The sequence below is a fragment of the Battus philenor genome, unplaced genomic scaffold (genome assembly GCF_028537555.1).
Source record: "Battus philenor isolate CCGP_79_NKW_IND1 unplaced genomic scaffold, ilBatPhil1.0.hap1 SCAF_6, whole genome shotgun sequence".
In the NCBI taxonomy this organism is placed as follows: Eukaryota; Metazoa; Arthropoda; class Insecta; order Lepidoptera; family Papilionidae; genus Battus; species Battus philenor.
The window spans coordinates 2,842,666-2,870,084 of NW_027181726.1; the positions used below are offsets into that span (position 1 = coordinate 2,842,666).

The 27,419-nt window shown below is 34.3% G+C and overlaps 3 protein-coding genes across 3 annotated transcripts; 2 read left to right on the top strand and 1 right to left on the bottom strand.

The window, feature by feature from the left end:
• Positions 1–1,447: 1,447 nt before the first annotated feature.
• Positions 1,448–7,992, bottom strand: LOC137930401 (uncharacterized protein F54F2.9). Its single transcript, XM_068773643.1, has 8 exons — positions 7,768–7,992; positions 7,374–7,522; positions 6,604–6,775; positions 5,902–6,125; positions 4,244–4,418; positions 3,507–3,737; positions 2,241–2,390; positions 1,448–1,706 (listed from the first exon to the last, which is right to left on the bottom strand). The coding sequence occupies exons 1-8, from the start codon at positions 7,897–7,899 to the stop codon at positions 1,584–1,586; spliced, it is 1,356 nt and encodes a 451-aa protein (XP_068629744.1). The 5' UTR covers positions 7,900–7,992; the 3' UTR covers positions 1,448–1,583.
• A 1,532-nt stretch (positions 7,993–9,524) lies between these two features.
• LOC137930590 (uncharacterized) lies at positions 9,525–17,491 on the top strand. Its single transcript, XM_068773885.1, has 7 exons — positions 9,525–9,797; positions 10,863–11,020; positions 12,256–12,469; positions 13,336–13,459; positions 14,659–14,726; positions 15,953–16,108; positions 16,709–17,491. Exons 1-7 carry the CDS (start codon positions 9,708–9,710, stop codon positions 17,279–17,281), a joined length of 1,383 nt encoding a protein of 460 aa, XP_068629986.1. The 5' UTR covers positions 9,525–9,707; the 3' UTR covers positions 17,282–17,491.
• A 722-nt stretch (positions 17,492–18,213) lies between these two features.
• Gas41 (YEATS domain-containing protein 4 Gas41) lies at positions 18,214–20,079 on the top strand. The gene is made up of 4 exons (XM_068773857.1): positions 18,214–18,376; positions 18,530–18,811; positions 18,886–19,075; positions 19,782–20,079. Exons 1-4 carry the CDS (start codon positions 18,329–18,331, stop codon positions 19,958–19,960), a joined length of 699 nt encoding a protein of 232 aa, XP_068629958.1. The 5' UTR covers positions 18,214–18,328; the 3' UTR covers positions 19,961–20,079.
• The last annotated feature ends 7,340 nt before the right edge of the window (positions 20,080–27,419 follow it).

A 27,419-nucleotide genomic window follows, 5' to 3' on the forward strand; every position in this document is an offset into this window, starting at 1 on the left:
AGTAAAACATGGGCTATGAATAAGCTATATCCGTTCAGTCCAAGGTGCCGAAATGAAGATGCTTCGGCGGATGTGCGAGCCATTCGCGGTAGCCTCGCGGTACGTGACATCGCTGATAAGCTACAAGAGAGCCGGCTTAGATGGTACGGACACGTAAAGAGGATATCTCCTGAATACATCTGGAATGTCGGTATGAATCTACACATTTCTGGGTCCAGAAGAAGAGGAAGACCGAAAACAAGATGGGCAGATACCATGGCGAAAGACGACTGCCTGCAAAGTGTCCGCGAACGACGTGTCCAATCGAGCGAGGTGGAGAAAGAAGATAAGGAAAGCAGACCCCATGATCAGATGGGATTAATAATGCTCAGGAGAGAGAGGGAGAAAGAGAGAGAGAGAGAAAGTGGTGTAGTGTCAATATAAACAATGCGTGAACTGTCGATGTCTGTACGATGGACAAATTTTGAGGCAAATATATATAGAGAGGTAGACGTCTCTATCTGTATCATCATTCATTTATACCTTTATCTCCAAGATGGGACAGAGAGCGTCCACAGTACGTCGCCACCCCAAGCGATCTGCCTTGCGCTTTACTTCGCTCCATGTCATTCACTTCTGCGGTGATCATCCGCCACCAGGTTTGCTTTAAGCGGCTATATCTTCGCTTTCCTCGAGGATTCCATTCTAAGGCTTGCCTCAGTATGTTGTCAAGGTTCCTTCGAAACGTGTATCCTATCCAGTTCCACTTGCGACAAGGATGTACAGCATACGCAAGTGTTACTGATGTTCCATTCGCCAATTCACACAACGCTATTTCAAAAATAGATATTAATATTACTCTGCCGGTACCAATCAATCAGGTCGACGTCCGGATCTTTGCAATCTTTAATCAAAATGCAAAACAGCTATTATTAACTGACAGCTCGACCGAAATTCGCTCAGGGGATGTAACAACTTGACGAAAGGTTAAGACCTCAGAAACTATATTCCACTATCACAAGCTATTCATAATAAATCAAGTTTGATCTAATCTTAACATAACAGATACATCACTAATCCAGTTGCATCCTACTTGAGAGGTTCATCATTATCATATTAGCCCATTGAAGCCCAATGTACAGTATAGGCCTCCACCAAAGGTCGTCACCATGACTGGTGACCGGGAAGTCGATTCGGGCAGCGCAAGTGCCTTCCCGCGAGCTTTTCGATCCACCTGGTGGGGGGCCGCGTCTACCAGTTCGTGGTCGCCACTCGAGATTCTTTCGGTTCCAATGGCCATCGGTTGCACGAGCGACATGCCTCGGCCACAGGCATTTCAAACGAGCAATTCTTCAATCTACATCGGTGATTTTGTTCTTCATCAGCATAGATCTCTCCATTGCTCTACTAATGATATGGGAGGTAGAGAGGATAAAAATAAAGGGAAAAACCTCGAACATTTCACCAACCTTCATTTCATATTTTTATTTATTTTTACTTCACATTAAATGTGCGAGTACATTTAATTATACAAAATGTATCCCAAAAAACAAATTACTTTCACCACAAATAATGGCGATATGTAATTTCAGTTTTCAATTGGATTAATCGTCATCTTGCTGACTCTCCGTGGTGTCTCTCTGCGCTTCTCTCAACTCTTCTTCTTCTTTCTGCTTCTGTTTTCGCACAACCTCTGATAAATATTTACACCTCTGCATGCATTCTTCCTGTAAAATAATAACATACAACAAATGACAGACTATGTACACAATCTGCAAATGGATATTTTTAGTATTAATTGAAATTAATGCATCTTAATAAACACCATGTAATAACTTTTTTGATATATGACTATCTTAGCTATATAGTAGAGCTTTAGTAATTAAAAAGACAAGTTCACAGTGACCGCCTAGTTATAACTGTTTTGGTAAGAAAAAAATCGTACGTATATAATAGTTTTAGTAATTAAAAAGTCAAGTTCCCAGTGATCGCCTTACTCACTATGCTTTGATATTGGAGCATCATACCTATGTAGATTTTCAATAATTAAAATGTCAAGTTCACAATGATCAGATGGAGGTACACATTAGATCCCAACTGCTATTTATAAATATGTTAATTTTTATTAGTGATGGGGAGTGGCTAGTTCGGCATACAGTAATAATCAACGTATTATAACATTATCATCTCATATCCCAAACAAGAACATATGTGGAGGTTTAAAGCCCTGGCTAACTTAAATTAAGAAGAAAGATACTCACTTTCGTCTTCCCTGGCACGGAGCTGGCAATCTTCTGCCATCGATCGCCTGCGCCACCCTTGGGGTATTTGGCGAGAGCGCTTTCCAGCGCTTTCTGTTGACTCTGTGACCAGATGCCTCCACTCACTTCTTCTGTCTTTCTAGTCTTCACCTAAAAACAATCACGCATTCTTTTTTATATCATTAAGGGTAAAATATCTATGGCGTGTCTACACGCCTTTACTACGCGTTCTTTTGTGAACATATATATATGTATAAACTATTACATATTTTTATATTAATAGCAAAACTAAGCATATAGGCAAGTTGAAACGGCAGCTCAGAGAACGGATAGCTGGTGCAGTCATAAGGGTCTTGAGTGAAAGCAGAATCACAAGCACAGATCACTCAGTGTAAGAGATCCAACCACAAGGTGGACAGCTTCTTCTTCTTATTCTACTTTAAAGCTGGACGAAGCTCTTGTCCAACGATGGTGAATGAATTAAGGCCAGGTCCACCTGGCCTTAATTCATTCACCATCGTTCCAACAATTCTGGGTCTCTATAAATAAATGACTGTCTACAGTTTAGGTTATTTTAGTTTTAGGTTATAAAATTATCATTATTACATGCGGTTTGTAATATTCGATGTTAACAACACGTTCTTTTCAATATCGATTAGCTTTATTTACTTTTATTGTACTGTCGTGTGTCGTAAAACAATTTAACATGTCTTTGCAAATCAACAAACCATATATATGCTTGGATTATCGAATTTTGCGAGAAACAAGGTGATCGCATCATAGATACACACTTTAATTTTCGGTTAATTTTTCTAATAAGCTTTTTTTAATATTGGACTTTTTACTTAAAGAAAATAAAGAACACGTGAAAGGCCAGGAGATGATGAATGGTTCAACGTGATGAGATTACATAATGTACCATCTCAGTGAAATGTCAAAGCAATGAAGATTTTATTTAAATCACGAAGTACAGGAAGTACTCACTAAGGCGATCATTTTAATTGTTAAAGATAACTGTCATTCATGAAGTCTTATCGAGACAATGTGATTCACTTATCATCATCATCTTCTACCCACCCCTCCCTAAAACCTAATTTTGGGAAGATTATAAGTATAGTATGTATATATAATATATAAGTAAGTAAGGAGAAGGCATTATGTTCATTTTACATTAAAAGTACTGGGATATCATAAAGCAATAGTACTTACTATGGCCATTAACGCGGCCAAGGCTACTATTATAGATGTAATAATAAAAATAACAACCTTCTTGGGTGGTTCAGGGACGAGTTCTTCCTGCGGCTCCTGGCCAGGTATCTTGTAGCAATTGTCCTTTAGGCGAGCGGCAACGTGCGTGACCTCGGCCACGCTGCGGCCCATCGTCTCCGCGATGCGCTCCCAGCGCTCGGGGCTGCCTCCAGGATATTTCTTAACAAGCCGCACCAGCTCAGCCAAATCGTCGTCCGTCCATAGGCCACCGCTCACCACTGGTGGTGTCTAAGGCGTCCAACATTCAAATAATTTTAAAAATCGTTTCTTTTCGTCAAACTTGATTGATCTATTTTATCTGTAATAATACGCAGTGTAATAATACCTATATGGTAGATTTAAGACGAGTAGCGGGTTCAATCATCGCAAAACGAAAGTCGCATTCTTTCACTGAGTGAAGTCAGCTAAAACCGGTTTAATTGGCCAAAAGATTTTTTTGTTTTAATTAAAAATAATAAATATTATTTTTACATAATAAATTAGTGACACCTAAAAGGCGGTGCGGGTCAAATGAAGCGGCAAAGAGACAGCTGATTTCAAATTAATTCAACATACATACCTATCAAAAATTAATAATGAACTGCATGAAGCACAATATATATTTAAATATATACATATAAATATATATATATGTACCGTCGACAGTGGAAAATGAGTTATACCATAGAGGTACCGCGTTATAGGAGGCAAATAAATATCATTTTTTAAAAAAAGTATAAAAAGCATGATCTCACGGTTTTAACAGGCTCGAGTAAAGGTGCACTAGCGTGTGGCTCATCAGCCGCGTCAAGTAGGCAGGCGTCACGCACGGGCGGCACGAAGCCTCGCCGACGCCGGGCTCCGCCCGCAGCCGCGCGAGCCTCCGCTGCCGCTGCCTCGCGCTCGGCCCTCGCGCGCTCCTCTTCCTCCCTGCGTTATACTAAATTATAACTAACAAATCCAAATTAAATTTCGTAACGTCCTTACACACAGGAAGCATTCACATGCACTTTTGAATCCTGGATTATTTTAACATTATATGTAGGAAGCTCTCCCCGGCTCGGAATGCTGATTTACGGAGAAGGCCAGAAATTCGACAGTTACTCTTTTTACATTAACAATGTTCGATGTATACATTATAATATCAATCCTCCTAATCAGTCAATAAACCCAGTTCCATTTCAATCAACTTTAAACTCTTGAACACTGTAATAAGATTTATTATAGATATATAGTTTCAATTTTAGGATATAACTAACAAAAGGGAGATCTAAGATATTTAATAACTTTTTGAAGTCTAAATTTAAGTGTGTCAATTTAAAAAGTTTAAATTTCATTTTAAGCGTCTAAATGTAAATTATTTTTTGTATTTATAACGTCATTCACCATTTTTATATAAATATTTACATTATCGCGTACAAATTTTTTCATTAAATATATTTTGAGAAACACAGCCAAAACACAAATTCCTTTAAAAATATCTTTAAGGGAATCTCTCGCTTTTATATTGTAAATAACCCTTTCATAAAAGCTCTACAAAGTCCCCCACTTGAAGGAAATAAAGTTCTCTGAATTGACGAGAAATAGCGTAAAGCTTATGTGACGTCACGGACTAACACGTGTTATAGTGTGAGTATAACTTCAGGTAGAATGGAAATAGGTTTAAAAGCTTTAAAGGCGTCAATTACTTGTCAGTAAACATATTACATACATTTACTTCTTTACACCCTTTACTATATATTTCCAAACACTATGTATATCAAATATTGTTAATAAAGTTTGTAAGGGTTCATGATATCTACATATACATGGCCATTAGTATTAGGCGCCCCAATAAAATGCACCGTGTTTAACATTACCATTAGTGATAAAAATAAAAAAATATTTTAAACTATAGATCAGGGTTTTAGGGATCCATTTTTCTGGCATGTAAAATAAAAAAAACAATGTTTTTGAATAATTAATATATGTCGAGTGTCGGTTGTTTATGAAGTAGAAACAGTATTCCAAATATGAAACAATGGTTTGTTTCCCTAGAACGGAAATTAAAAAAAAAACTGATGTTGAAGAGCTAATTGAAAGTCTCAAATAGACATTGCTTAGAGAAAGTTGCCTACTGTGTGCAATCAACCATTAAAATTTTGCGGAGACTGGTTGTCACGTAAATAAAATGAAAACGGGCAGAGGTTGCATAACTACTGATTGCTAATTCAGTAAACATGTCCGAGTCTTATTGAAATCACACAAAAAATCTGCCTAGCGCAATGCAACTCTATCTGAGGCCCATTGGCCGCCAAAAAGAAACTGACTATCCGAAAACAATATGAATAATAATTTGGAAAGTGGTTAAAAAAATTAAATACTATCACATAAAAAAAACACGGATAGTGATTGGGAGAAATAAAGAACTTACTTTTTCTTTTGTCTTTTCGCTTCTTCTTCCTTTTCTTTCATTTGCCTTTTCATCTCTGCCACCCCTCTAGGAATTGCGGTCACCGACCACCAAAGGAACCTTGGTATTTGAAATGGCAGTGTATCTTTGATGCTTGGTTTCGGAAGCTGTTCTAATATTTCTGCTAAGCCAGTGTCAAAGCCGGACTTCTTTTGTTTCTTTCCTCTGCTATTTAATATTTGCTCCTAACAACAAATTACGAATATCACTTACATGTACTTACTTTTTCCTACATTTTAGGTAGAAAACCTCGGCCTAGTCCACTATATTCTACACATTCACCCCATCATTTGCTTAACTTAATTTCTTGGAACATGCATACAAAATCATAAACTATGAGTTTGTTACATGTCATTACAAAATAAAAATCAAAGACATCAGGAAACAGACTGCTTGATTACAAAATGATTACATCTCTTTAATGTCATTGTAAACATTTATTTGATATTAATATCTTGGCTTCACTTTGGTTACCAGCATTGAACAGCTGTTACAAATTTTTTTATTAACTAATTATTGGGAAAATAAAACATATTTTTTCAGAAAAGATGAAAAGTCAATACAAAGAAACATCCAAAGATTTGAGAATTTAGGGCTTTGTCATCACTTATTTGCAATATAGAACATAAGAAAAGAAGTATTCTTAATATAAAAATCACTCACAGCTGTAAACCTTTTTTCAGCATAAGCTGCCCATCCAACTGCATACTGGCCAAATGTAATAATAATAAAAAGTATAACTGATCCCTCGGCCAGGCCCATCTTTCTGACATGTCTATAATAATAAACAGCAGATCGCCAATTCGGAAGACCATTTTTGAGCACTTCATTGTACCTGAACAGAAAGTAATATACCATTACAAATATAATATATATACCTTAACATGATAAACTAAAATTTAATTTTTAGTTCATTATTTGAGTAATTTCGTTCATTCATTTCAACCAATAAACATCCACTATAAAGGCATAGGCTTCTCCCAAAAATCAACACAATGACATGTCATGTGCTGCCCAAATCCAGCTAATTCCTGCAACCTTAATGATGTCTAGAGGATAAGCAGCAGTGTTCTTTTCATACAATAATATCACACTGCAATAGCTAAGCATGGCAATTATGGCATATTGGCAACCATATCTCACTTGAAGGCACGTGAACTATACTTTACTACTGTATATTATTTTATTATACATAGATGCCTAGAAATCTCATGTCTGTAAAGTACTATAGTGCTAATTTAATAGATTTTCTGCTAAGATTTTCTTTTGGAACCAATATGAATATCACTGGTGTGATTTAAACTGAACGGCGCTATAGTATACAGGCATTAAAATAATGACTAAAACAATTTACCAATTACATAATTCTTACTAATAGCAGATCTTTTTAGGTTTGGAATTAAAGAGAAATAAATCATTGAAAATGTTCTTACTTTTCTCTTTTGCCTGGATCCTTCAGAACATTATGTACAGACACTAAATTCCTGAACTGCACATCTGCGTCTGGAGAAGGATTCTTATCAGGATGTAACTTTAATGTTAGCTTTTTAAAAGCATTTTTAATCTCTGATTGTGATGCTTCCTAGAAATAAATAATAGAAATTTAAATAGTGTTACATCAGGCTCACTGGATCCTTTTTAGTTACATGGTTAGAAGACTTAAATCTATACATAAAACAAGAGTAAAAAAATTAAAAAGTTATATTAAATAGCATATCTGTTATAAATGTGAATCTGGTAATAAATCTTTTACAACGTATATTTTATTGAATATATTATTTCGATTATTTCAGAAAAGAGATCATGTACCTAATTTTGATACATTACCTGCGTTACACCTAATAATTCGTAAAAATTCTGGTTTACTTCTTCTACTACATCAAAAACTTCTAAATCGTCATCGTCCCATGCCACTGCACTTGCAACAAATGTCAATAGGATAATTAGTCCGTAACGCATGGTTTTTGTAATATATCTCTATCGCATAATATATAAAAATTTGATTGTTTCCTAACTTGAAGAAATTTTGACTTCACGTATTCTGCCAACTGTCACAGATACGTCATTGTCATTTTATTTGTCACAATGACAAGAGAAGTTTGCTTTTCACCAAAATTATTTATGAATGATTTAGATAACTTTAGTAAATGTACTTTATTACTCTGATAGTCAAAAAGTAAATACTTTTAAACATAAATCGTAAGTTAAGTAACAATGAAATTAATTTATTTCTTTGACCTTTTTTATTGTTTTTTTAAAGAAGTTAATACCCATAACACGCGTATTCGCATAATTAGTGTTACATTATAAGGAATAATATATTCTTATGCACCTGCTTATTGCAGGTATTGAATAACAAGAAGAGAGAATAATTACTTTGTGAAATTACTATACAGAAATAAAAACGTGGGTAAACAACTAACATATACTCGATAAAAGAATTATGAACATCTACTTAGTATTATTTCATAACTATATTCTGAAAATCAGAAATTTATCATCTGATATTAATATTATCAAGCATTTGTCATTTTCATATAAATTTTTCATTTCAATCATAATTGCTACGAAAAATCTATAATATCCGTTTTTTATAACTTTTCCTTATAATGATGATTATTATGATTCAAAACTAGACTTTATACAAAATTTACTGTAATATAGAAAAATGATACATAACTATTATAAAATTCGATGTTTATAACATGATATACATCTTTTAGCATAATTTAATATCGGAGACCACTAATAATTTTTAATTAAAAAAAATTCAAAACGCATAAAAAAATTATAGAATATCCTCATTATTCATTAAATGAATATATAAATGATAAGAACCCTTGGTGATATCACCTGATTATTTTGATTTTATTTAGCCTGTATCTAATTATATGTATAAATCTGTAGTAAACTATGTTAAAAGATGTGTTGTTGTAAAGTTTGATTTAATACAATTTCACAATTTTAAATAGTCAAATTCCAAAACTATTAATTATTTATTGTTACATTTTTCAGACGTTACGGGCGCATCTAGGAAAAAATTTATAAAAGTGGCTCTACTGTGAGCTCTTTTTGCAAATACTTGTCCTATTTCGTAAGAAAAGCTCATTACGTTACTGATGTAATTTACAACAAAATAGTCTAAAAATAGGTCAGAAGCAGTGTCAAGGATAATATACCTTGACCTGAATATATATTTTTATGTGACCGATAATTTTTTGGCATTCGTTTCCAAGTCGATACTCGATCCTCGCCATACAATTACTTTAATTATATGTATTAAAATATAAAATCAATAATATTAATTTATAATCAATTGTTTACATTGATTATTTAGGTTGAAAAAATTAAAGAGTTATGTTTAGATTTGAAGTATTCATCAAAAGGACGCAAGATTGCTTTAAATATTTAATATTTCGTTTGTGTTCTTTTAACAAGTTATTTTTATTCAAGTACGTCAATTAAATAAGTTAACGTCGTAGAAAAATTTACAGTTTCTTGAGAATGACGCCAAAGCTCTTTTTACTTGACGGTCTCGATCACACAGACGCAAACAAGGTGTGTGAACGGAGGGTGGCGTGGGAGATCATTTTATACTGGTTACTTCGGATTATCGCCCAGCACTCAGTACCGCGATGCCCCGCGGGACGTTAAGACTTTACGGTGATGTTTTCATAAAAATAAATTTTGTGGTGAACGTAGTATAACAAAGTGCACATGCACTTTATGTCCGAGTTTTAACATATAAATATGTGAGCCAAATATGGATGTGGTACCAGAAACGTATAGTGATAGTCAAAATGATTTTCGCTTTTCTTATTGTATCTTTAGTGAGTGTAATCTTTCATCAACCGACTGTGAGTTATTATTTATTAATCTATTATTAATTATTTATTCATTATTTACGAATGTATATCTAAAAAAATATTGTAACTGAGTATGACATAAATCAAGTTCTTGAAACATACATATTTATTTTAATTTATTGTGTTTTTTTTCAAAATTACAAGCTGACAATATGACTAGCTGTTTTTAGCTTCATTTAATTTATTAGTTACAAGTTATAAAAAGGTTAGCAAAATGCAAACTTTTACATTTGATGTTTAATACAAATTTTCCGTATTTGTACCATTACTTGATATGCTGTAAATATTATTATTTATGGCTGTATAATGGAGTCCATATATAAGAGTGGTAAATAATCATATTTAAACGAATATGTTAAGTTCCAATATATATAAAACACAGCTATTCATACTTGGGCCTCCTTTGACAGAGTTATCGATTGGCAAGTATACATGCGCCGTGCATTCTGTGGTTTTCCCGCGAAAACAAAAATCATAATGTTTATAAATCTATTGACAGATTAAAAGTAGTAACATTGTATTTAACAAATTGTAACAATAAGTATTAGTAATTAAAGTGATAAATGGAGATTTTGCGTTATTGTTTATTTATTAAAAATTTATGTATAAAATAAACATTAATACTAGTTATTGTAACAACAAAATAGGTATATTATTTTATTGTTACATTAACAAGTATTTATATGTTTTAATACAAATAAATACAGTTTAAATAAACGCACTAGTCTAAACATAATTTTAAATTGTAGTTTCATTTCATTTTTATCATTTTTAACATGTTTGTGTCATTTTATTGATCATTATTGTGTCAGCCGATATTTGTAAGGCTTGGGCTTCCATCAAAGATCACCACGACTTGCGCTCGACACGATGACCGGACATGGGCTAATTATTTGCAAGAAACTTTTTTATATCATAGTTTAATATATAGAAATTTCAATAAATATTGATTCTTCTTTATTCAAAGAAAAAATTACAAATGGCTTCATTTATATTTGTAAGTATAACTTACGTATTAAATTTAACTTAAATTGTGTTTTTTTTTATTATTATCAGCATGCATCGGACAATCCGTGTGAGGATGGTAGACTTTGCCCGGCACACTGGCTCTGCTGCGAGCAAGGATGCTGTGCACCGGCCAGCGCTCCTCCTCGTCGCGAACCCGACGACGACGCTTTCAAGGAGATGTTCACTTATCCTTGGTACACGCAATGGTGTGTGTCCACATTTGAAGGTTTTGCTTATGGAAACCCACATAGGGACTTGATTTTATATTTTCAAACTTATTCTTGTGCTTTAGACAGGGTCCGCATTACACAAAAGTTCACGAGTGACTATAAAAAATAATGCTCACGACAAAATAAAAAAATACATTTATGCGATAATTAGGTACTAGATAAAAATAAATCTCATGAAGACAATAACTTGAATCCAATTTTTTTATTTTAGTTGTAAAAAAACCTTTCGAAATTTTTGCGGTAAACTGGTTCAAAATCGCTTACGACAACGATTGTTTGATTTGTTTAATTAGACGCTTTTACATATATATTTCGGTAATAAAATTCAATAATCTACATATCGTTGGTTTTAATTGATAATTTCGTCAATTATGTTCCAATTTGATTTAAATATAAAAAAAAATCGCACAATAAACCGCACAAAAATCGGTTTGAGAGTACTAGTATGGTAGGAGTAACAAGTTCGACTGATTGTAAGTGATTAGTGCAGGCTAGTACGATACTATAATTTTTTTTTAAATATACATATTTATTATTTTGTTCTACTACTTCCAGATTTATAACCTCTGCTCAATCTTAACAGATAATGTATGTCATTACCAACAGTCTACATACCTTATGCTGCATTTTAGCTCGAGGCCCTAGTTCGATGTAGGCATACAACCGAATTTATCTATTTAACTAAACACTTCAAAAATAGATTTATGAAGACCACTGTGCAATGCGCTAGTCCATTACTTCTAAGTTCACGGACCCTTCCGCTCCGTGAACTCGGCTCAGATGAAGCTGTAAAAGCCTCCGGGCCAACAGGACCCACAACAGAGAATAAGTAGTCCATTATGATAATTCTTCTGGTAGGCCAGAAGATATTGTCCGATTAATATAAGAAAATAAAATATTTTTAAATAAATTCAATGCCTAATTTGGTAATTTTGATTAATTTTAAAATGACCAGATATAAAAATAATCATTTCAACTGTTGGACGTCCACAGCTGGACGAAGACTTAGAGGCCATCTCTAATATGGATTTCCAATACGTCCCACGTTACGCCTGCTGGTCCGAGGTGTCGTCAGAACTTAAAATCTATATAAAAATAAAATAAATAAATTTTAGTATCTATAAAAATATCAATCTGCATACAGTAAGATGTAAATATATATATTTTTGGAATTTTAATCAAAGGAACATTTCTATCGAATGACACCGCAGGCAAATTCTTTTCCTCCTCGGCTGCCTGGTCGGTATCCTGGTGTGCTGTATGTGGTGCCTGTTCTTCCGGCGTCCACACGGCGTCTACATGTTCTCACTGTCCTGTTGCGTGCGCCGACCGACTTCGGAACACGATTCCGCCGGTTCAGTTTACCCTCCTCCGAGATATAGTCGCTGCGGTTCCTTCCATCAAGCCCCGCCTCCTTATTCAGAAGTAAGTAACATTTATAACGCTAATTAATTACAATTTAAAGCACATCATTGTCATCATTTCTGCTATAGGAGGTCATAGAACATGCATAAGCTTTCCACCATAATTCCTAATAGGACCTGTTGGAAGCAGTCTGCTTCCAGGGTTTTCCAACGACATTAACAAAGTCGTCTGTCCACTTTATAAGTCCGTAATATATGCTCCAGAACCTTCTGTTCTGCGCGCTATGTGATCTGCGTACAGCCACTTCTTGCGAATCCGCTGGCCTGACCTTTTATGTAGCCTTCTTCATAGCTTGTTGAGCTACAGTGAGCTTGTCAATGAGACCAGAAGTGAGAAATATAAAAAAAAATTTAGTTACTGTCTAAATACATAAGTGAAAGTGGTCACAAAAAATATTCTGACTAGCTTAGATTTCAGGACATGTTTGATTATCACGTGGATATCCTTTAAAATAAAAAGTTTAATTAAAAGAGAACTCAATTTAATTGTAGTTTACACAGAATTGGGATCTTTTGGGATTCTTCTCTTCACGTAAACATGCGATCTATGATCTCGACTTCTTCCTTGTAATAATGTAATATGTAGCAGCTCGGGTCGAAGCTCGTTAGGGAGTCCTCAAGCTATCTTACGAGGTTTAGATTATGAGCCTTCTGCGCCTTGCCCCCTTATTATCATCTGTCAGCAGTAGAATTTCCACTAGACTCCCCAATAGAATTTCAAAAGGACTTAGAAAGGAAAGCGGCTTGAATCCAGTGTCTTCCGACGACCTTAACGCCAATAAGCAACAGTGACCAACCGTCAAATAAATATTAATATAATAATTAAATAAAAAAAGTTTTATGAAAAAAACAAAACGTTTGTTACAGGTGACGTCGAAGCCCGATCTATATCCACTTGTAATCACGTGCGCTGAAGGTGACGGGAAAAATGGAACTGGAGGCAATTATTTAATGGTTCACTATTTTAGAAATTACGTAATTCGAGCCCCAGGTAAGATGCCATAGAAATAGTTACAATTTGTATTCTTTCTCTACTATTTGTTATATACATATATAGAAATATTCTAATGAACTATATCAGTTTATCTATCCTCCGCCCGTTTCTTGAACTAAATGAAGGCCTCTCTCTTTTGCCTTTACTAGGCGAAAGAAATATTCGTACCAAATTTCAAGTCTCTACGCCTTACGATTGCAGAGATATCGTGTTGAGTCAGTAAACAGGTCCGCATCGTACAAGCAACAGATAAAGAATGACATTGGACGAAACACTGTTTTGTGAAATGAACCTCTTAATTTTATACCAAATGATTAAAGGAAATGCTTGTATTTTTTTATGGTCACCCTATTTGACCCGAAAAGCCCCTCTCGTTCTCCTGTCTCAAATCTATGATATGACAGAGACTTTTATTTCAAATAATTTGTTATCAGCGTTCTCTTCTGTCCTCTTTTACAAGTTCTATTACTATATCTCCTATAATTCTTTAAATTTTCTTGTATTTTTTTTCATTCACAATCTTTACAACCATCGCCTCTTCTTACGCCGCATTCTTTCAGCATAAAAAATTTTAATTTAAATTCTTTTATCTATAATTATTCTTCTTTTGTTACTCAATCTTTATTTACTCTTTTTTAATTTTTTTATATACTTTTATTTTTATCTATTACTTTATTATTTTATAATAATATTAAATCATCTGTGACGGCTTTCTTTATTTTCCGCTATGGTGGCGATGGTACCACTTTCTATCCTTATCACTCCATTTCGGAATCCCATTTTTTCTTTGCAAACACGGGACAGTTCGCAATTTGCCATGGTCAAGTCAACCGCTAGGTCACAGGTGCAGGAGGGACTCTCTTTAAGCCAGAACCGTGTCCAGCTCCACTGTACGGTTTGACCTGTAAGCCGATCTGGCATATGGGAAAAAAATGCTTGTATTGCGATAGTCTTGCTTGAAGTTAATCCTGACAGCTCAGACGCTCTTGCAGCTTCAACGGTAAATTTATTATACACCAAATTTTATTACACAGCCGAACGAAGTCCACTGGGTCAGCTAGTATTTCGTCAAAATTAAAGAAAAACTATATGCTCATATTAAAAGATTAGTCGAAATTTTTCTTTGATATTAAGTAGACAAAGCCTTCTATATAGTAACGTTTGTTCTCCGGGTCACATTGTTTATTGTATTACAGGGTCTTTATCAGCGACCAGCACGGCGGAGTCTCTCAATTCGAGCTTTATTTGCAATGCAGCTAACGAGGCAAGTTACTTTTTTGTACTTTTTATTAATTTATGTTTTAATAATGGTAGAAGAAACATCTTTTCGTTCAAAACACCGCAAAGCTTGAAACCGAAGGTCTTTGACCAGAGAAGTCGCTTACTATGAACCTTAATGACACAAGGTCACCGAAAATGCAACGGAGAGAGCTATGCACAGAATTTTCAAAGAAAAACCATGGTTACACATGTAGGATGATTGCTCTTTCGAAGTGGCAATAAGTAGGGCACATTGTTCAATTGATGGCTGTTTGGGTAAAAAAGTTCTGGAGTGGTGATCACTACCCAGTAGACGGCACTTGCACTGCATAATCAAGGTCACGGGAATACGTTGGATGCGCAAGACCGGTTTTCATGGCGATTTTTGAGCCTATGTCTTGCAGAGGGCGTCTATCGGATGTTATGATGATGAAATTAACATACGATTTGTATTAATTATGTGATAAGATAATAACTGATACAACTTTTGTATATGATATTAATTTGTTATTCTGTGCTTAGAAGTTGTATCATATTCAGTAAAACTTAAAAAAGACCGCTCAAATTTTTTAATCACTTCAAAACAAACATAAGTAAGTGTTTAAATGGGAAAATTTAGTGAATAAATTATCATTGAGTGAGTTTGGAGTTCCTCCTTCTGAGGATGCCCCGTGAAGAGTTGAAACACGTGTTGAGTGATTTAACGGCGGTAGTCGTGTAATTCGCATTGTTTGCCGCATGCGCATTTATCAGCGGGCTGGCGGGCGGTGCACTTTATTGCACGGCTACTGCTGCATGCGGAAGTAGCTATATATTGGTCCTTTTCTTACTTAAATTATCATTGTCTTATGTGTTACCCCTGTGTACCTAGGACAGAGGAAACGTATACGAGAAGGAAAGAAACAGAACATAAATTATTTAAAAATTATCGGTACCAAATATAAACATTAACTTTTAAAATAAAAATGCGTCGCAGTGGTCTTCTATGGGCTGAAAAGAGAATGGTGGATACATTATGTTTTCGCTATTATATTATATTTTAAAATAACATTTTTTTTAAAAAAAAAACCTCTTTTAAAGTGTTTAGTGGTGGTATAAGACCACCACTATACTAGCTACGTCAAATCGATAATTAATTGTTATTTTGCTCTTATGTCCGGCGGTGAACTGTCTGTTGGCCATCCTGATTTTCAGTGTTCACATATTTTTATATATACATATAATCGTCAGGCGAACTCAATAATCCCACCACCGTACTCGTGCGCGAGTAGCTACGACGAATGCGTGCCCACGTGCGTGCGAGGCACGGAAGTCCGGCGTCCGGAGAGACGCGAACAGGCCGCTGCCTTCCGGGAGAATCTCATCACCTCGCCCGTGCAACCGTTGGTGAGGAACCTTAATGACTTCTCTACCTGAAAACACTATAAACTATTTTTTTCTTCGTATTAATTTTAAAACATTGTAAATCGTCGTAAAAAGGTCAATCGTCGAATTTAACTTGGTTGGGCAACTTTCGAGAATCTATGAAACATCTCGTCCAATATCCTTCAGTAATTTAAGACGAAAATGTATAATCAATCTATACATATATACTCGTACTATCAATGCGTGTGAGAAAAGTAGTGGCTTTCCCCCATTAGCAAGCTCCCAGTCGCTGGGGCGGTCGTCAACGGGCCATGAAAAGGGCTATGCTCGAGACATATTTTCGAGGTCGACTCAGAAATGAGATCAGTACACGGACGAAAATTCCGGTATTGGCAAGTTGAAGTGGCAGTATGGAAGCTTCATGGCCACTAGGGCCTTGAGGTTGAAATAGAGACAGCGGATCGGCAAGGCAATTTTTTTGCTAGATACGAACACATATAAGTTTCAGGAGAATTAATATATTATATGAGTAATTCATATCAAACTGACATTATAAAATATTTATATTTAGCATTGCTTACTATGACTGTAACTTACTGTATGTTAACCTTGTTGCCTCAGCAGGACGCTGCATTTGACCTCGAGCTTGAATTGATCGACTGCGAGATGTACTGCGACGGCGGATGCAAGCCCAGATTAGGAGCTTCTCCTCCGGCACACAGGTCCCATTCGAACATGACTGACGCAGTTTATGACCAAGAAGCGTATGGACTGCGACATCTCTTCTCTTGTCCTTCTCAAGATAACGCAGGCGCTTGCGAATCGCCACCTCAACCAACCAGTCCCACGCAAACGTCCCGAGAATCTACACTAAGAAGACCTACCGAAGAAAGGACGGACAGAAGGACCAGAAGGTTAGAAAACGTCAGAAAAGCGCTCAAGGCGAGAAAATCTAGCCTGTACATGCCACTGTCAATGGCTCATCCGGGAAGGCAGTCCAGGATTTCACCAGGGACAAGAGTGTCGTCGCGATCTGCCCCAGCGACGCCGTGTGGCGCTCTCGTACCCAACATTCTTATATTCACACAACGAGTTTCAGCTTCGAGACACAGCTCAAGATCTTCGCGGCTCGAAGAAGAAAACGATCCTTTACTGGCAGACGTCGAAAACCCTGGAACTGATCATAAATTTTAAATAAGCCAAAGTTGCTTGATTCTACATTTTAAACCCAGCCAATGATGTGATCCTCTAGACTAATAGACTTATTTTTAAATTTCAAGATTAAAGGCCTATACTGCTGACTCCTGACAGTGAGCCCAAAATCCGCACTATAAATATTGTAATTATGCTGTCTGTGCTCATAATATTGCCGCAACGTAGTTAGTTAAATGTTAATCAAATATTGCGTATAGTTGTAAGAAAAGAGCTTGTTGGACCATTGTTCACTTGCATTATAAGATATTGTAATTAAAATATTTTTTGTTTTATTTCAACAAACTCCAAAAAATTTGTTTATTATGATAAATATATTTAGATTACTCGTAGTTAAAGTTACGATTATATTATTAAATGATGAGGATTTTTTTTAAATTCTGCTCTGGAAACATTTACCATTCATCTTCACAGTGATTAATTATTTAGCCCAACTACGGCGTCCATTTATGCTGTTATCGAATATAAGAACAACCTAACTAGTACATGTGTAATGACTCCGCCAGTTACTGCTAGGTAATTGGATATTACATAGTTTTTTACTGTAATAGAGTTTTTATTACAGTAAAAAAACATATATATTCTATAATCTCGAAAATAAATCTCATGGTTTTAACGCAAAATCGTATTAAATTACTTTGGTACTCCGAAGATTTTATGAAAACGCCAATACATATCGGATGTAGTATATGACATATCAGGAGTGATAATGGCGACACTAAAATTATGTTTATGTGAGAAAAAAACTCGTTATTAACATAATATAAATATATATTTAAAATACTTATTAAATCATGGAGAAAGAAAAAAATGTTACAACAGATTATACCACTGGCGAAAAGGCTTGTATTTAAAATTACAAAACATGAGGTTAAACCAACTGTCATCTGATTCCCAATTGTCAACAGAGTATTCGAGAAATACGGTTTTATTTACAATCACAATTTTACACATTAGTGAATTATCGTTCACTTATATCCTTGTATTTCGTACTGAGTTTTATAAAATATTTTCAAAATTGAGCAACCAATGTCTACACAAACAGATTTTGGCCCCGATTCGGGGGGGAGAGTTAAGGTAAATATTATTTAATGATCATAAATAATTTTTATTATATTTTGTAATAACATGATAATTTAAAGAAAATAAACCTTTCTATATTGTTTGATAATTCATTACTGCTGTTTTTATGTTAAATAACTAACGATATATTTCTTCATTAACTTTCAGGGCTTAGTTATAGTTAAGCCAATAGTATATGGTAATATAGCTAGGTATTTTGGTAAAAAAAGAGAGGAAGATGGTCACACACATCAGTGGACTGTGTACGTGAAGCCATATGCGAACGAAGATATGTCAGTATATATTAAAAAAATACATTTCAAACTACATGAGAGTTATGCAAATCCAAACAGAATAGTTACCAAACCTCCATATGAGCTCACAGAAACTGGATGGGGAGAGTTTGAGATTGTCATTAAAATTTATTTTCATGATCCTAATGAGAGACCTGTAAGTATGGCTGCTTGTTTATTAGATTCATTAAATTATAAATAAAGTATTTGTACATTTTTTTATAATTTCAGGTAACACTTTACCATATTCTAAAGTTATTTCAATCACCTGTTAATGAGAGTACACCTCCAACTATTGGCCGTGCGCTGGTTAGTGAATCATATGAAGAGATAGTTTTCCAAGAGCCAACACAACTCATGCAGCACATGCTGAACAGTTTAAAACCAATATCCAATGGACCATGGGCTCATGACACTAACTGTGAGTGTGATAACATTTTAGTAATACACTATAGCCATGCCATGCCTGCTCCACTTATTTAATAAACATCTCTTCAACTCCACCTGCAGCTGGAATTTTATAGAATCATCATATATTAAAAAATGAATGTATAGGTCTCAAATGTCTAAAACTGTCATATTTTTCTCTTTTCACTCTACATAAATTTATCACTATAATATTCAATTCAATTATTATTATTTTCTGTTAGAATGCAACATATCAATAATTTCCGAATCAATAATAGGCAGACTGAAGTCTGGCAGATGGGAGACAATAATTTAGAAAATGCTTTTACTTACTATATTATGATTATGCTATTTATAATTTATGAAAATGACGGTTCTTGGACAGGGTGTGTACTATACATTAATTGTATTGTATTATTATTAAGTGTATTGTATTGTAAATGTGCTATATATTCACCCATTTACAACTTTTACATCTATAATCAATCAACCTGTACTACATCAATAACTTTATTTTGAGTTTACAAGTTGATGGAGATATTTTGCTTTGTTATGAACGAGAAAGTAAAATTGTTGATGTTTACTTACATTATCTGCTTTAGAGTTAACAGGATTAAATATTAACCCAGTGGCACATATTACTGTATGTAGGTTTACCTGCTTAGAAAATATAAGTATTTTAGTTCTAACAGTATGTAAATAAATGTTTATTTTTGCAGTTGAAGATAAAAAGGAGAAAACCTTGGAAAGAATAATAGCGGCACAAGTTAAAGTCAGGAATGACATATCCGAGCTCAAGGAAAAATTGCACCTGGCTAAGGAGACTATATCAAAATTTAAAGAAGAAATTGCAAAAGTCCAAAATAATCCCACATGTGGTATTTTATCTGCAGTTTAAAACAAGTTGCAAACTGTTACATATATAACAGTGGTGGCCAAGCTCTTTTTCGAAATTTTAAATTATTTGTGTGTAATTTAAAACATGCCAAAGGATTGTTTTAATGAAAATCTTATTTATTGAAATAATTTAAATAAAACTACAAAATATGTATATTGAAGTTAGATATAATAGGACTCATATATAACAGCACTCTTAATAACACTTATGATGGCGGTTAGTTAAGTGTTTGGATTTCGAAAATTTTGTGGTGGAATAATAATAATGATTATTCATACCAGTAATTTGTTTCGATCTCCCAGAACTGACATAGGTAATATAAATTTAAATATTTAAATAATTTGACAATCAATCGGAACTAAAAATAATCACTCAAAGCACCGCATGTGGCTTGCGAGCTGGAGTTTGGCCACCCCTGGTATAGAAGGTGGAAAAGTTGTTCAAGATTATATATTATATAGAAACATCTACTTAAATAATTTTAAGATGTAATACTATAAACTTTCATTACGAAATTATTATCCATTTTTTTATCTACGGATGTGATAGTTGAATAATTTGTTAAATTTGTTTATTTGAAGGTCGGGTTGTGATCCCTAATAAATTTAATTTGAATTAAATTTATAACACTAATATAATTCTTGAATAACATTGTAATGTTTCATAGTTTAATCAAATATTATAGAAACACTTGGCTGTTTAAAATCTACTATAGAAGCTTGATTTAAGTTTTTGTCTATTTCTAATATTCATAGCTTTGGCTATTCTCTTAGTAAGAATTTTCTCAGTAACATTTGATTGATACACATTTAAACACATATGATGTGTTGGAAGACATACTTTTCCTATTTTTACTGGTAAGGAAATGTTTAGTAAATATGTAGGTAAATTAAATGTATACAAATTAAATATAAATATATGTTATGATCTTTCTTTATGTTTATATAGATAGAAAATGGATGTTTTACTGAATGATCACGGTTATATGGATAAAACTGTAAACTAAATGACAAAATTGTAGCGTCTGCTATATTTTATTGGTACCATAAACAACATGTTTTTGTAGAGGAACATATTTTTTTATTGTTTCATTATTTCCCCTATCTGACCATTGAGTGAGAAGTATATGTACTATATGTACGCTTGTGCAAACGATAGCTGTTGGGGCCGGAAAGTTCTCGATTGGCAACCATCAGCAGGTAGACGCGGCGCGGGTAGGTCTCCAGGAAAGGCGCTGAATGTGGGTGGCTCTTTGAGGGAAGCATATGTCTTGCAGTGGGTGTCTATCTGCTAATATGATGAAATTTACATACAACGATATGTATTAATTATGTGATAAGATAATAATTAGTAAATAAAATTTTTGTACATTATATTGATTTGTTTTTCAATTTAACCTGTGATTATAGTACATTTTTCTCTAAATCATATCCACAAAGACTTAAGAAATATGCCACTGACATTTTTAAGTCGCTAAAATCAAAACATAGAATTAAAAAATTGGAATATACATTCCAATTTTTGTATACGATTAAAAATAAAAAAATTAAAAATAGTACTCTGGAGGTGAAGGCGACGTAAGAAGGGAAAATAAAGTATGGAAAGGAATAAAAGAGAAATGTGATGTGAAGCATAAAAAAAGGGGATGAAAATACATTATTTCACAATTGTTTCTTGAGTTTAAGACGTAATGGCAGCGAATCGAAATTACACTTACATTACACACAAACACTATATATTTTTTAATAAATCATACTACAAAATTGGCTAAAATTTAAAAACACATTTGAATAATTAAACAACAAATAAAAAAAACATTTTATTAGGCTGAAATATAAAACTTTTTTATAACTTGTTTATTTCCGGTGATACGAGCATTTATTTATATTTTTTATAATGCAAGCGGGTTAAACATAAATGAATTTCAATTCTGCCAATAAATGAACATAATCTTGTTAAATGATTGTTGGGCTTATGATTATTGTCTGTTGTTGAAAATTTCTAAAAGGTCTCTTTCGGTCTGTTTGGATATCGTCAGATACATAAAACGGATTGACACGCGACGGAGCATAGCTCAAATGGCCATAATAAACTCTAAAAAGTTTCTTTGGTGATGTCTTTGTCGACCATTAGTTCGTCGAAATATTAACAATGTGACATTTACAGATTCTTTGGGTTTTGTGGGGACAGGGTGCCTGAAACTTTTGTTCGGATAGCGAAACTCGACGGCTTCGCAGGGAGTCTCGGCTCAGGCCACTTTATATTACAGTTTCACCGTATTCGAATGACATATAGTTCACGGACCCCTCCGTTCCGTAAACTCGTTTCCGATGAAGCTGTAAAAGCCGCAAGGCGGAATTCGGATGATATTCTCTAGCAATCTTTTGACCATGACTAAGCTTAATGCTATCTAACCTCCTAAAAGAAGATTTTCCAATGCTAAACAGGTACGAATTCGATAATAAGAAAATATATTAAGCACTAGTAGGTTTTATAGAAACGATTTATGCGAATTTTCCTTACATGTAGATAATTTCAGATGTCCAAGCAAAAGTAGGTCGTGTAAAGAGTGCAGGCGTTGTGGAATATTATCAAATGGCGTGAGGGTCCACTCGATGGCGTGGCCAACGTATCTAGCACGCTCCGTCGGCTGCGCTGAAACAGAATGTATAACAAATTAAACCTTTAAATATAAATTGCATTTTGATTTTTTTATACGTACATATATTACGCCCCATCTTGTATAAGAATTAATTATGGTGAATCAAAAAAAATTGTTGACCACTCCACGCTAATTTTTTTATTGATTTTATATCAAGGTTTAAGAGGTGTTTTAAAGCTTATTTGTTATCAAATTTCTTTGAAACTTTTACTACTAAATAAAGTATCACTTTGAGACTCAATTGTAAGGTTAACGAAGACAAGGCCAGTATGATACATACAGTACAATAATTAATTTTAATATAAAGTAAACTGTATTTATAAAAGGAATTTACTATATTATCAACGATTTTTCTTATTATATTATCATTACTTATTATTTTGTAACCCATTGATATTTTGGATAAGGGTTACTATATAATAAATGTCAGCTAATACGCTATATATTCACGGCTTCAAAGCTTTTATACTTATAACCCATCACCCTGTATATTTATATCGTAAGAGTGCAGCATATAAAGCCGCGAACAAAGATAAGTTGAGGTATGTATAACATAATTAAAGATCCCCGAACAGCACAACAAAGCAGCCGACGAGCTTTTATTTGAGTTTAGAAGCATTGTTTTTAAGAATACGTGTTTTCAGCTCTGCAACCTAAAATTCCACGAATCAATAGTTTTATTTATTTATCTTTTCTAATGCATCGCATCAATATAACTTTATGCAGTGCGAAGTTTATCGGAATAGTAATAAATTAGTATAAAAGGATCGAGCCGAAGCTCCTAAAAAAGCTCTCTAGCTTTACCACCAAAAATTAAGTTTAGGCTAAGGCGACCCGCATACGGCGACTTTTTGTAGCAATCCTGTCGCGCATTACTACTAACGCCTTTTAGTCGTATTTGCAACGAGCTGCAGTAGCGATATTAACGCAGAAGCGCGCATCTCGTTAGGAAGAAAAAGGAGGTTACTGAATCGCCTTAGCATCGTGATAGTATCGAGTAAGCTTCGCGACAGTATCGTTTTTGCATCTCGACTGAATAGTGCGGTTGCGGACGCGGGCGCGCAACAAAAAGTCCGCAAGGGCGAGATACCTAAGTGCCTTCAGCGCCTTTTAAACCATTATATCATAACTTCCTATAGAACTACAGTGACCATCCGTCACAAATAAAGCAAGCTTTTAATTTAAAAAAAAAGCATCAACATCAAATATGAACATACACATTAAAGCCACAGATCATACCCGTTATCAAAGAAGAGACGGAAAGACCAGAGAAACACTAAAGAGAGAGAAAGAAAAAGGCGAGAGAAGTTTTTAATATCCCCTCAGACGTTTGTAGATTTCTTTTTCACAGCTCTGTGATTGAAAAATGCAAATTAATTATTAATATTATAATTAAAATTTATAATTCTTATATAAGTAAAATAATTAATAACGCCTTTTTTGATCCTCAATCGTTGAGATACGTATTAAGTTATTAGTCCAGGAACTTTATTACCTACGAAGACGTAATATTGAGACTCAGATATTACGATTAAGTCTAGCGATACAAATAAACATTGCGGAGTAATGCATATAACCCGCGAATGCAGACTAACTCTACATTTGTAGTAAAGGGAGAACAATACTCAAACATACTCCGAAAAACGTTTAAAATATTAAAAGTTGCCACACTAGTTAACCAGCGGATCTTGACCTCTCAATCAAGTGTAATATACACTTTAAGCGAAGAATGAACAAACAATCCTCCTGTTGATGCACTTCGAGTAAACAACAGGACACGGCGTAAATAAATGTCTTCACAACGAACCACGTATACTCAAAAAAATTTCACGATGTTATTCCCGAAGATGTATAAATGAATATATAATTCGGTCAACATTAGTTTCCGGGGGCGGCCACCCTTGCCTCCGCGTAGAGCGAAGGCGATCCAAGATAGGATCTATATCCTATCTTACATTTCCGTGAGATCCTCGCTGCAATCCCAAGGCGCAAACTCACATACATTACAATGTACACTTACACAGGTATAGCTGTTGCCTTTATGCGTTCGTTATAGACCAACTGAAATACGATTTGTACAATAGAAGTTTTATAAAGTTCACAGACTCTTTCGTTCCGTGAACACAACTCTGATGAAACTGTAAAAGCCCACCGGGCTGACAGCGACAAACACAACAGAAACGAGAAAGAAAATAGTCAATACAAGCTCTCCGTATAAGATACAAAACACGCGCTTTTTACTTCACCCCTCAGTATTTCAGTTAGGACATAGAGAACCTCTGTTTACAGCTGAAGCTAAACTTAACCCATCTTTAGTTAAAAACCGAAAAAGGAAATGGACTAAGAAGAAAACCCACCTCATAGCAGAGAAACCACAGAATTTGGTTCAAAATAAACTTTGAGCGCTTATGAGTGCTGCAACATGGAAGAACAATGTAGCCCTTATGATAGACAAGTTCCATTAAGTGATGACGTAAGGAGACATCGACCTTAATGATCTCTTGCGGACAACATGTCGTTCGTTTGCAAAAAACATTTAATTTTTCATTTCACACACCATCTTCAGTATTCATTCGTATTGTCAAATGGGCTTGTAACTATCACGGAGTTATTTTTTATCTTAAATACCCAACGGAAATCGCTACGAAATCGAAAAAGAAATAAGGAAATCCGCAGAACCAAGATCACCGACGTAGTTTTTGCTCTTCTGAAGTAGCAGCGGTCGTTGAGGTAGAAAAGGTCTGCCTGACCACGATCTATGAGGTGAATGCGGCGTGGGTAGGTCCCACCACGAGGTGGATCGACGGCATAATTAAGGTCGCGGGGAGTCTCTGGGTACGGGCAGCGCAGAACCGGTCGTCGTGTCGATCTTTGGAAAGGCTTGTGCCCTGCAGTGGGCGTCGAAGAAATACCTAAAGGAACCGGTAAGCGCATGACCCTGAATGCAGACCGCTTCCAGCTGGCACTATTAGAAATCTTTTAGTGAGGCAATCCAGCCACCAAAGACGTCCACCAGCTGAAATGATGATAACCAAAACCAAAGGGAGTACAAAATAGAATAAAGAATCTTTATTAGCATTGCGAATGGTGTTTTATATTTACGTAAATATTATAAATATATAGTGTAAACATTTAAAACAGAATGAATATATGTAAATGAGCTGTCCATAAATCAAAGGTATCAGAAATTATAAACAACTTAGTGAAAACGTAGTTAGAAAAAGCGTTTTCAAAATTATTACTTTTATACGGATTTCCACATATCAAAATTAATTATGGTTTACTATCTGACCTTGAAGACTTTGTATTGCCAGAAATTATTGGCTTGTCGCATTCCAGTAAAAAAATAACTTTAATCTAATATATTTACACAGTTCGCCTTACACGGGTGTAAGTAGGTGTAAAACCTTTAAAGTTTTTTTGGTCTCAAATAAACATTCACACTTTTATAGCGTTAACACTTAATACAAATCGTGTATACATAGTTCTGTAGTTTATAAATTATGATTGAATTTTTCCCCTTTTAAAAATTATTACAACACCCGTAACTTCAATATACAAATACATCCTTGCGGCCAGCGGTCAAGGGAGTCGCCACTTGTTAACCATCAAGGTCAAGACTACATGACTCATTAATTAGTTTTAAGTATTTTCATAAGACGTATACTTGTTAAATGTATGTAAAGCGAAATACTTTACAATGGTTCAGTGATAGTAGTCCAAAGACAATTAAACATGGGTTTGTGTTCATTACTAGCAAGCATTTAAATTAGTTTCCAAAAACCAAACAGAACTTCAATTGTAATTAGTGTACTATTACGACTCTTTTTTTGCCTACAAGGAGTGTAAACATAACCCAGTTGTTTAAGAATAATACCAGAATGTATGACGTCCATATCATTATTTACGTAGCAACAATATAAGGATGCGTTTATATTCATCTTTTATATTATTTAACATATACTAATTTGAACATGTTTTTGGACTTATTATTTAAACTTCTTATTTGACAAGTTCCTTAGACAGGGACGTAAAAATAGAAAAATAACCACAAAGTGATTACATGCCTTTCAAAAAGTAGTTACACGTAATCACGTCATTACATTTCTTGACGCTCACTAGACTTACCTTTTACTTGCTTACAAAAGTCCGGTCGAAAGTCCGTTATTAATTCTGTTCAGTGTAGAGACAGAAGTACATTATTATAATCACTTGGTCATTGATTACCTTTTCACATTTCATGGTAATGATAGTTAATGTGGTGTTGAGTAGGATATTGTATTAATAATTACAGTGCGAGTTGTAATATTATAAAGCCTTATTATTACTGTAATAGGTTTCAAGTATATCTTGACAATATTTAGTAAAGACTATAACTATATTATATTCACATTCACAACCTATTGACTTAATTAATTACAATTCCGTTACTCAAAATGTACTCTCGAATGTTGAATATCATTTATAATCTGTATATAATTTCTATATGTAGAAATTTTTAAATTTACATATTTTTTTGCTGTCAAATGGACTTGTAGTCGATCAAAATTTATAACGCTTGTTTTACTGTTAATAATATTAGATACATCCACTTAACACTTTAGTTATACACGGAAAGGTAAGCTGAATTTGCAGAATTAAATAAAAAACAATAGTATATAAACCACTTTTATTGAGAGGAAAAACACGTCACACGAAAACTTTGAGCAATAGAATATATCTTTAATATTAACACTTAAATATTTTTAACGATAACTCTTCACACGTAGGTATAATTTACAAAGTATAAGTCCCGTT